The sequence below is a fragment of the Lates calcarifer genome, linkage group LG10, assembly GCF_001640805.2.
Source record: "Lates calcarifer isolate ASB-BC8 linkage group LG10, TLL_Latcal_v3, whole genome shotgun sequence".
NCBI classification, from domain to species: Eukaryota; Metazoa; Chordata; class Actinopteri; family Centropomidae; genus Lates; species Lates calcarifer.
In genome coordinates, this window is record NC_066842.1 from 20610604 (window position 1) to 20623298 (window position 12695).

The window sequence follows — 12695 nt, forward strand, 5'->3', positions numbered from 1 at the left end:
GACAGCAGTGCCAGTCCATTACACTAAACCAGACTAACATATCTGTCTATTGGATGGGCTGCCATGAAATTTGGTACAGATATCCACAGTTTCCAAGGGATAAATCCTAACTATGCTGGTGATCCCCTGACTTTTCCTCTAACACCACCATAGGGTTGATAAAAATGGTTTCGAGTGAAGTGACTTCACGGCTATATTCGTTATAAAAAGCTGGTGGAAAAAAAAAAAAAAAAATCTATTACTAAATTATTTATTATTACTATTTAAATATTGAAGTAGCATGGTTTGTGAGACCAATTTTTCTCTGAGACATTTTAAAATGTATTTGTTCATGTGACCTGTCTGGTGATCTCGGAACACCACTTATCAAAGTTTTATGGGCACAGGTCTCGACTCCTATACATTGTTTAGTGAAACAACTCCATGTTATGTAGCATTTGATAGTGATACAGTGACTATGTTTTACAGCACATAAAGCAGCATCAATAATTTGAGCAGTAAAGTCACGATCTGGTGGGTTTTATTTCCCTGGGTCATTATTATGCCCCATGTGTTTACTTAACACTATTTTTACATGATATATAACGCCAAGGGTGCAGAAAAAGAGCAATCTAAATTGAGTATAAATTACGCTTGAAAGCCAATAAATGCAATGATGAGTTTTCCATCTTGTAAAAGGAAGTGCAGCACACGCTATGGGGCTCCCTCTGGCAGCATGAGGAATAATTTTTATTGTAGCACATAGTGAAACTAATAGCCTTCCTGTTATGATGATGATAATATTTGAGAGAGTGCTTTTTTCTGTAACAGAGTTAAAGTTAATGAGCTGCCCCACTCTGACTCTTCAGTTGACTTGGGTGAATGGTTTGACCTGTGCCAGTAAATTGCAGATTGTTCGGGCAATATATTTTGTCTGTTTACACAACACAGACAGATAAAGCAGCCTAACTGGCAAAGGGAGACAAGGAATGTAAGAATGGAGTCAGCATGTGGAGATAAAAAGATGGAGTGATGAGGGCTCAGAAACATGAGAGAGGTGAGAACTGACAGATAGAGATGTCAAGACAGCAGGAAAATGATGATCTGGCAAGCTAAAACTGAAGTTCTTTGACACTCTGTTACATGCCAGGTCACCTTCCATCATCTGACAGTGAGAATAAAGCAAACCTCCCTAACATAACAAAACTGACTTCATATGAAAGAAAACTTCAGCACTAAAATGCTGCTCAAAGGGTCCCATTAGCAAACAATACTTGATAATGCTGCTCAAATGAAAAGAGTGAAACTGAACGAAAATCAGAAAGCTCATTACTGACAATACTGAGCCGCGAGCTACAGCAGATGACGTTCAATCACACAGCACAAACAAGCTCTCTCCCATGCTTTCTCTCATCTCCTTATCTTATATACAAGACAAGCACAATTTTGCAACTCGATTTCAATTAGTCTCACATAAGCTCTTACCTGATGCTCTGTATCTGTGATATGTCTGGATCTGTAGCATTGAGTGAGGCCACAAAGCTGCCCACAGGGATGTTTTCCAGCCTGGTGACTGTCAGGGGATCGGGGTAGAAGACAGGGCCCTCGTTGACATCCAGGACTTTGACGTGGACGGTGGCTGTGGAGCTGGGGCCGTAGCCAACATCAGGAACGAGAGGATCTTCGTTCTCTACTTTGATGAGTAGTTTGTGTAATGCTGTGGCCTCGCAGTCCAGAGGCTAAATAAAGAAAATGATAGGAAAGGTGATGAATGGGGGCGAACATGTTATCCAGTGCATTATATAAATGCATCTGGAAGTCTCATACCTTGACAACTGACAGCATTCCCTCGTTATTGTCTGGGTTGGTTTGGATCTCAAAGCTCTGTGTAGGATCTCCATTAATTATAGAGTAGATAGCTCTCCACGCCTCCGTGGCTGGATCATCTCTGTCATCTACTGTCAGGTTGACCACCACCCCCGTGGAGCCTTCGTTCACATATGCCTCAAACTGTTAGAGGAGACAGACAGATAAAATACCATTAGTGAGAGAGAACTACTGAACATACCTGAATCTGGACACTATAACAGAATAAATCAGAGTAGGCTCAGACAGAGAGGATGGCATAAATGAAGACTTTCCATTAAGAGCCAATTTAGGTAAGTCTAAAAGTGTATTCAGACTGAATGCATAGTCAATATTTAGCACAATTGCATTATGAATCAATAGAAGGACACAAAGAAAGGGCTGGTTTAGAACAGACACAAATTTGCTTTAAGGTGGTGAGAATTAAGTCTTTGTCTGTCTAACTTCACAATGCTTCTATCTGATTCCATATATGACAGGACTCAATCACTCCTCAACATGTTTGTTAGACCTCAAGGATACACAATATGCATTTTGCGAGGAACACTGAATATAGTGACAAGTTTAGTTTGTCTACGAGAATACAAACAGGGCACCGTGAAGTCTTCCTTCATCTCTGTCTTTTAAAAACAATATTTTGCTCTTCTCATTAAAATAATTGATTTTAGGAGGAGAGCTGTACTTAATTTTGACTGTTTCCCCCATTTGTCTTTCCCCTCAATTTCTGCTCTCAGCCATACAGTTGTAAAAATGCCAAAGCTATTTTTACACTGCATACAGGAGGCGACACACATGCCTTAAATAATTTCAGGCCAATTTCCAAGCTCTCCTAGAAAAAATACTGGAAACTCTAATCAATGCTCAAATTAAAAAAAAAAAAAAAAGGTTTTGATCTAAATATTTAACTCTTGATGGATCTCAGTCTAGTTTTAGACCTTGGCACAGCACTATCTCTGCTCTTACAGTACTGTTAAATTTCATAATTTCATCCCTTGGATGGAAAACAGCACAGTGTTGCTCTGTTAGTTGATCTAAGCAAAGAGTTGAGCACACAGTTGCGCACACTTACCTCCTTCGACAGATTACACTTTGTTGATCTTGGTTTAGGAATTACCTTACTGATAGAGCCAAAGAGTATTTGTTGATGGTATAAGGAGGGTTCCACGGGGCTCTATACTAGGACCACTGTTGTTCCCTCTTTACATTAATAACCTTGTGCATTTGTAAGGTATTCTAAATATTACTTAAATGTAGATGATACAATTCTGCTTCCTTGCAGTCTTTGGCAATATCCCATCTTCAATCAGAATTTCAAATTATACAAGTTCTATTGAACTGGAATCTGGCATTAAAGGCAAACAAAATCAGCACACAGTTGGTTTATATTGTGTGACAAACTTCTGCATAAAAAAAATAAATCTGCAGCTTCAGATTTGAGAAATGTCACACTAGAGAGTAGTGCCATAATGCACAGTTGACCCTTTTGTGTTGACTAAATTACACAGAAGTGAAACCAGGCTGCTACAAATTCACCAAAACTCCTACAGGTTACAGTGGTTCATCGTCTTGTGAGTCACTACCTCCTTTCTGACTAACATCTAAGCAAAAGCAGTGTTTCATGTTTTATTCTTGAAATGCATAACGGTGCAAAAACATTTTAAATGTGACAGTTTCTGGCATGAGATATAGTAGAACTGAAACTGAGATAGAGTCAGACTGATGCAGCTGTATTAATGACTGCATCAACATTTTATTTTATTTTTTCCTCTCATCACTGTACAAGTTAAATAAAAACCCACACCATCTGCTTTTGGCTGCAGATTTGTGCTGCTGTGTGTTGACATCATGCCTGCACTGCAGCATCCAGACAGCAATATGATTTCCCGAAGAACCCTATTTTCATTTGTTGAGCTGTTGACGTCATGTGTCACTGAAATGGACACCAGTGATGTGATCGTATTTCTTAATCACCACACCCTCTGATCTATATTCCCCTTTACACAGCTCTTTTGCACTTTGTGTTGGTGTACCTACATGAACCAGAGTAGGTGGTGCCTACAGTCCATGTGCTCCAGACATACTACTTTGTGCTTGTCATTACATTTGCATGATTAAAATAAGGCCTTTAATGTTTGTTACTGTTTTTAAACAGGATACCCATGTCCATACCCATGTGTCCCCACTGTCATAGAACCACCCAGTGTAAGTAAAGGTTAAATGAAAACAACACCTGAAAAGATGGTAGAAACTGCTGGACGGAAAAACACAAAAACAAAGTAAGTGTGTAAGGAAATGTAACAGTTAAAAGACTGCTGAGTCATATAGTCTGCAGTCAAATCCATGAAAAAAACATTTGCCTAACCATTATCTCACAGGGCTATAAACACTTGAGTGCATGGACAACCAGCACACATAACAAAATAAACACTATTCATGTCCTCCATCATCTGATTCCACACAATGCATCTCATTTATTTTTCAGTGTCAATCACTCCCCACCTCTCTGCTCATTGTTCTCGGCAGACCTCAATCAGATTCCTATCGATGCATTCTGCCGACAAGGCTCCCACTAAAGACTATACTGTGAACAGGAACCCTTGCAGAAGCCCCAGCAGGCCGAAGCAATTTTGTGAGTGTGTGTGTACGTGTGTTTGTGTCAGGACCATTATGGTGTCAGAGCTTACAGTGTAATCTTTCAGACACAGAACACTCTGTTTAAGGATAGCACTGGTCCAGCCTAGATTACTGCATCTCCTGTCAGCCCACGGTATTGTTGTTTCACAGATTACCCTCTTACCGCCTTACACTGCCTGGCTCCATGCATTTATCTGAAGAGAGACAAACATTCGATTTCTTCTCTTTCCTTTCTTTTCTCCCTTTTTATTCATCCAAAGCTTGTTTAAAAAAAGCACTTTGAGCCATTCGCAGTCATTTAGGGCACAGAAGATAGAAACACAGTGTTCTTTAAAGAGGAGGTTATGTTTGCATCCAAACAGGCATTCTTGGTCCTTTTGTCCTCCAAGCCTGCGGCAGTCTGGTACAAAAGCATCACGTGAAAATTAAGAGGCTGTTGGAAACATAAAAAAGCCCAGTGCTCATTTTTTAAACAAGTGACATGCACTGGAATTTAAATTTGAACAGCGATTGAATCAGCTTCAGCGAACCTTGAAGCTATGGAAGCCATTTTACAAATATGACCTACATGCCCCAACTGCACATACTAAAAGACACAAGCACTCTGATCAGAAACAAATACAGGTTATTGGCATTCCCATGCTCATCACTATCCTTCAAACTGCCAAAGAGACACCTTCAAAGACAACACTGGCAAGCTCTCTCTCTCTTGCCTTCACTAACACACACACACACACACACACACATACAGTACAGTCACACAGACAACAGTCGGTCAGATTGGGTTTAATCATGTGGGGCAGTCATGCGGTTGGAGGAAATGCTGTATTCTGTGTGATGTGGTCACTGCGCCCCTGCCCTGCTGCTGATAAGGCCCCAATTCCACCTGGAGCACAAAGCAACCAGTCACCTGAAAGACTAGAAGGAAATGACTAACTACGAAGCAGAGCTTCTGGCCTGAAATGACTTAAACACATTAAGAGAGAGAGGAGAGATGGCGTAAGAAGGGAAAAAAGGGTCTGCCTTCAAGTTTGCTTTTATCCATGTGTGTATGTGTGTGAGTGTATGTGTACGTGAGGGTGTGCATGTGTGTATGTCGGCTGTTTTCTATCTGAGACTCCCAGCCCCAGACAGAGAGCTAATTACAGTAGTGGCTCTTGCTCACTCCACTCTCAAAATAAGATGACCACATGGCCAGGGCAGGGGGCCACGAGCCAAGTAAAGACACACACACAGACCCACAGACACAGACATCACTGCAGACAGGGAGCTTAAACCCACAACAACACACATATTATATTCATATATGGACATTGGGATAAACACACAGTACTGTAAAGTGGGCGGGTGGATGAATGGATGAATGGATGGATGGATGGATGGATGGATGGATGGATGGATGGATAGAGCTGCAGTGGCCATAAATCAAAGAGCCCTACACTCGGACATTTAACATTCCAAGGAGTAAAAACCACAGTGTGGCATTGATTTTCTGTTTCCCATCTCCTTTAATGCCTGACTTTTTCAATAATCTGTCCCATAAATCTTCAAGGTAATGTCATGCTGCCAAAAGATAATTGGCTGATAGTCATTTGAGGCACACCAACTTAAGAAGAAAAGATAAATAAATGGATAATGTCAAGTTTCAGTTGACAGTTTCATCACTATAAGTTTTATTGGTGCTATTCTATACCTACAATTGTTATGTTATGTAATTGTTATGACAGTATGTAACATATCATCTGTGGACTGCACGCTGTAGAAACACAATACCGGTTGTAATACAGGTTTTTTTTTTTTTTTTTGCTCTAATCGGTTTTTCTTTGTTTAAAAATCACAACTGTACATCAGGGCATGGACATTTCAAATATATTTTCCTTTCTGTACCAAGCATCAATTATGTGTATTAATATCAATATAAACTATTAGGACCTGAAACTTCCTTGTTTGTCTAATTCATCACAGGGAAGCCAAGTCTGCATTAATTTATGTCAGCCTTACATCATTGTTATAAGGTAATGTAGTACATAGTTGAATCTGCACATAGACTACAATACTAGACAACGATGTAACTTTCACAAAAAATAGATGCTAACAACGATAATGTGCTGTGTATTAGACAAATCAAATTTTTGTTGATTTTCATATAGAACTTAGTAGAATGCAGGACCAGCAGGAAAAATCTAGACAAGCATTAAAAAAAATGGTCAGAAAATATGTAAAGTATGTGACCTGTAGTTAAAAAGCTAGCTTGAAATCACTTGTAAATAAGCATAGCTGAATAAACTCTGCATCACTTTATATCTGTATCATGTAACAAGTACCTTACTCACCTGCCTTTGCAATTTCCTGCCTCATACATGGTATATCATTTCAACATTACCTATTGGATTAAATCATATCTATCATTTTATGGATAAATATTTAGGTTGTAAATGACATGGTCAATGTCAGAGTTTGTCCACTCATGTCTCATTTAACTGAATAATTCACTGGGGCTGGTTGCTGACTGTGTGAACAGATCCTAATGGGGACAGTAAGTTTCCACTTCAACAAGATAAGTTTTAATGAGAAACAAATAAATAAACCCCAAAAACTGAATCTGGGCTCAGCAGTACTTTGTTTTACAGTGTAGTAATTGCTTAAATCTGAGCTGTAATTATTGAAACTTAAAATAGTACCATGGAATAACATAATATAGGTAGAGTAATTACCTCAATTTCTAGTCATTACTGAAAAAGTTATTAACTGTAGTTAGTACCATTACAGGGAACAACAACATCAGGTTCCTCCTGCTAGCTAATGAAACCCAGTGGCTGCAGGTTTAGCATTTACAAGATGTGATATGGAAACACATTTGTGGTCATGTTAGTGGTATGGCCCTGGGGATGGCAATGTTGGTCTGTTGGTTGGTCGGTCAGTCCACCACTTTGGTCCAGACTGAAATATCTTAACTAAAAGATAGAATACCATGAAATCTTCAGTCAAATGCTGGACGGATTACTGTTGTGGCCAACTTTGTGATCCCTTAACTTTTCAACCATCACCACTGACAGGTCAAAAAATTAATTTGTCTAGTCACCTGCAAAACTAATGGCATTCAAATCAGCCTTAGCTGTATTTTGAGTTTAGTGCTACTTAACGGATGTTTGCATGTGAACACTATGAACCTAGATGGTGAACATGGCAAATGTCATACCTGCAAAACATCAGTATGTTGGCATTGTCATTATGATCATGTTACTCTTACATGGTAATGTTAGCAATTCATCTTAAAGGACAGACTATGGTATAATTGCATAACAGTAAGAGCTAGTAGCACTAAGTACTATGCCTGTGGCAGAACACAATATATTGTTAGTCTGATCCACTGATACTACCACTGCAGATCAATCAACTGGAATTTTACAGCACTGGTGTCAACATCAGGTACTTCAGAAATCAATTAATAGCAAATTTACATTATTTCACAATTTAGCCTCCATTGACACAGAATGCTTTAGAAACAGTAAGACCAAAACCTGCCACCATGGCTAGACATTTGCCAAACGTAGCCATCGATTCACTTGTTCAGTCATCCTGGGATGCCAAGTAGACGCTCTGTGAGAATGCTCAATCCAACTTCTTCCTTTTTTTTTTTTCAGCACAGAAGCTAAATAAGTAAACATCTGCAAGGTGAAGCAAAACAGTTGGTTGATTTCTGAAAGGACAACATAATGCCACACAACCTCCATCTCAACACTGTCAACAAGCCTGAAATTCTGGCAAAGGGCCTGAGAAAGAGATGTGGAGCTTTGGAAGAATATACACATCTGTCAGCTTTACTGAGTAACACTAAATGTGCTCTGGCTCATTAACACCACTGTGGAAATTGCCTCTTATTTCTTATACAGGCTTTTAATTTGTCTTTCATTGCCAGCTGGCATTGTTTGACTGTTACAAACCAGTAACACCTTTTTCTTCTAGTCTGACTGCTGTGTGCAAAGCTATAGCCTTCATATATATGGCTAGAGACCTTCCTAAAACAAAAGAAAAACAAAAAAACAAAAAAAGTGAGATGGAAAGAAAGAAAGAAAAAGAGGCAGTGACTCAGAGATAAAATATGAGTCAGATTTAAGAATAAGTATAAAAGTTTAAAAGTGGTTGTTTTGTGGTATTATGTGTGGTATTGGCTACTATAAACTATCGCATTTATCAATCTGACTTCTCCATCTCCCTCTCACAGGCATACACAGATAAACACATGCACACACTTACAGTCAAGTAAACACACATATGCTCAACATATTCCTACAGACAGTACACAGATCCACACACACACACACAAGCATAGACGAATGGAGATCAACTTATTTTATTCCTGGATGTCTGTCAGAATGTGTTATGAATACAGATGGCAGCTGGGGCTGCAATGACAGGCAGCCAGACAGACAGTTGAGCAGCTGTTCATTTGTCCTAATGGAAAGTACTTTGTGACACGTCCCTGCTGCCCCAAAGATTTTCTCTGACAGGGAACACACATACCCGCGGCCCATCACATTAAACCTCCCAAGACAGGACTATTTTGCCTCCAAGTACCTCCATTGCCACATCACAGCGGGGAGGCGCTGTGACGGAGCCGTTTGAAGTTTATCTTCCTGGTGTGTTGGTTACTTTCTCACTATCTCTTTTTGAATAGGTTCATCACTTTTTCTAACTGAGTCTTGGTCCATCTTATCTTTCTGGCTGCAAGTTAGATCCTCCCTAGATGGTTCTTAGAAAGCACAAAGTGGATCAATTCCCATCATGCTACCTAAGAAACAAATAACAGACACAAATAGAAAAAATGTACATTTACCTTCAACGTAACATCTCATAAAATGCTTAAAAATCTTAAAACTCTGCATGATGCAGACATGCACTAATTTTGTACTTCTAGGACCTTTTGTCATTAAATACTGAGGTAGACATCACAGAGGTAAAAGTCAAATTTAGAAAGAAATCCCCCTGAGTTAAACATGAATCCTGTAGCAGGTACTTGTCTTTTATCTGCTTTCAAAAGCAGCTTAACTCTCAGCAGAACGAGGTATAGACAGACCAAAAATCTGTAAAAAGGCACCATTTTCATTGTACCAGCATGAAGCTGAAATGAAACCAAGTGCACATGATCACTCATCTTCCCACACAATCCCATATACAGTGTCTGTGTATAGGATTGGCAACTTACCGCTCTGTCTAACCCCCCACTCGCTTTTTACCCTTCCCCCTAGCTTTAATCCTGCATACAGTAAGTGTGCCTGGAGAGTTAATGAGCTTACCTGTGTCTTTATTAAATTTGAACAGCTTCTGCTCAGGCTGTTTCCAAAGATAGATTTTCGATGAATCTGACATTCAGCAAAGCCGCTTTTCTACCTTTCCGGAACATGGCAGCCCTCATATTTGTCAATGCAGCTGAGTTTTTTAAAAAAAGAAGCAAAACATCTTAAAGGAAAATAGGCACAGGGTGTGTTAATAACCAGGTGTTTCAAAAGCACGGCCATTCATTCAAGTGTTACAGCTGATGTATTACATTGGTTGTCAGTGGACAGTGCCTCGTCAATGGACTTGGAGTTGGTGTTCAGGACCCAGCAAGAAATATATTCTGACTGTTAAACTGTAAAAATTTCCTACAAAAGACAATTCATTTAACATATACAGCATCTGTCAAGTCTAGAAGTGGACTTTAACAAAAGTGGGAGCTGCTTATTGTGTATAAGAAATATTGCATTTTCACTGAAAAGTCAACTGTGATCGTTGCCTGAACTGCACAACCTTTTAAAATACACCAAGCTTGGTAACTTAGGCCCTCATAGTGCTAGTGCAGTGTTGGGTGTGTTTTGGTCTTTGCTGGACTCAATCTTCACACAACCTTGAGAAATTACACATTCTTTGAAACCTCTAATTCTCCTGATTCTATGTAGGGAAAGCATTTTAAGATCCCCATATAACTGCAACAGCTGTTGAACCAGAACTGGTTCAGACTTGTGGCTATGGATCCAAAGTGTTTCCACACAGAAGGTACTGCAGGCCTTATGTATATTAAATACAAAAAGTGAGGCCAAAACAGCTTACATTTCTACTGTTTCTTTACTCACTCTGACTTTTTGGTTGTAAAATTTAGAGTTACATTTCAAAGGAGACCAGGGTTATGGCTGTAATCAAAAGGGATGAAGAAGAGTAACCTTTTTATTTTAGGTACATTATTTTTGTGCACAAAAATGGGGGTGTGTTGTAGGAGGTTTACAGTTGCTCTATGGGCCTTTTTCACAGCAGATATTTTTTATTTGTCATAGTAGGAAAAGGACAGGTGTTACCAGTAACATTAACAATGTGTGACAGGGAGACAACATGCAGTATACCAGGATCGAAAACTAAGGCAGCTGAATGGAATTCAGTCATCATTCTTTTCATTAGTTACACCTGTGCTTTTTCTGCTGTGACACAGCCTCCTTGAAGACATTTCTGCTGAAACTTATTTTTTTTCTTTCTTCTTATCTAGTTTTTTATTCTTTTTTTTGCATCTGGCAACTTCATTACTGCAACTTCCTGACTTAACGTATCTCTGACTACCTGTCTTTAATGTCACCCCTATTTATAACAATGAACTGATAGCCTCATGTTTGACTATACAGTTGCTAGGAAAGGGAGGAGGAACTTGACTCTTTGATTTCCATTTTCTCCTGAATTTTGAATGTCCCCTTCCCTTCTACTGTGTTCCTGTCACTGTGAGCTGTATTGATGGCCAGGAGGCAAACATGCAACTGCCATGATGTGCTGCTTTCCCTTACCTGCTTGTGGGGAGTTTCACCAGGAGGGTGAGGTGCCACAAGCACCCAGTGGGATTTGCTACTGCAGCAACAAAGATATGATCTCCCACCCACAATCATGACCAGTTGTGTTTGTCACAACAGACAACTACTACAGGAACCTCAACCTTGGGTCTCTGTGGTGGTGTATGAGAATTGCCTCCTCATCATCTATGCACCAGTTTTAGATGTGGTTGGATGATGCATACAAACTTGCTTATTTTAAAGTATCTATTAAGGTGTTCAGTCAGGTTTTCCAAGTCCATAAGCTCAAGGCAACTTGGATATTCATACTGCAGCACTTAATAAATGAACAAGAGAATGAAAGATCAAATGAAATAATAAAAAAACATGACTTTTTATGGTGTGCATTATCATATACAGTAAATAACTTTTCTCTCTGCTTGCCACACTACTGATCTAAAATGGGATCTGCTACATTCTTTACATTGACTAGTAATGTATGATCTTTTAAAAAAAATATAAATCAACATGCAGCATTGTTTTTTTTTCATAACACATGTTTAAAGACTACTGGTAAAAGCTTGATTCTGCAACTAATGTCAATATGTGACCCCACATAATGTCAATATGCGACCCCACACAAGTGGTAGGACTAAATCATCCATCCATCCATCCATTATCTATACCGCCTATCCTCAAAGGTCGTCTTACACCCTGGACAAATCGCCAGTCCATCGCAGGGCTGACATATATAGACAAACAATTGCTTCCCTTGGGCAATATTATCAGGAAACACTCCATAAATTTCCATTGTTATGCAGATGATACACAGCTTTATCTGTCAATGGAGCCTGATGAAACCAATCATCTAGCCAAACTCCAGGCTTGTCTTAGGGACATTAAAACTTGGATGACAAGCAATTTTTTTTATTACTGAACTCAGATAAAACTGAAATCATTGTACTTGGTCCTGAACACATCAGAAATAAATTTTCTAATGATGTAGTTCCATTAGACGGCATAGCCCTGGCTCCCAGCTCCACTGTAAAGAATCTGGGAGTCATCTTTGATCAGGATATGTCCTTTAACTCACATATAAAACTTCTAGGACTGCCTTCTTTCACCTGCGTAATATCGCCAAAATTAGACATTTTTTGTCTCAAAAGGATGCAGAAAAACTAGTCCATGCATTTGTTACTTCTAGGCTGGACTACTGTAATTCATTATTATCAGGCTGCCCCAACAAGTCTCTAAAGACTCTGCAGCTGATTACTGACAGGACCTAGGAAAAGAGACCATATTTCTCCTGTGTTAGCTTCTCTACATTGGCTCCCAGTCAAATCCAGAATAGAATTCAAAATCCTCCTCCTCACATACAAAGCCCTTAATGGTCAGGCTCCATCTTACCTTAAAGATCTCAGAGTCCCC

At 39.3% G+C, this 12695-nt stretch overlaps 1 protein-coding gene across 1 annotated transcript in view; it reads right to left on the reverse strand.

Annotated features, from left to right (window-relative positions):
* The window catches only part of cdh13 (cadherin 13, H-cadherin (heart)), a 268476-nt gene that overhangs the window by 51435 nt on the left and 204346 nt on the right, over positions 1 to 12695 (reverse strand). The window contains exons 9-10 of the mRNA XM_051073553.1: positions 1807 to 1989; positions 1465 to 1718 (exon numbers count right to left, since the gene is read on the reverse strand). Coding sequence (XP_050929510.1) covers positions 1465 to 1718; positions 1807 to 1989 — 437 coding nt within the window. The remainder of the gene's footprint in view (positions 1 to 1464; positions 1719 to 1806; positions 1990 to 12695) is intronic.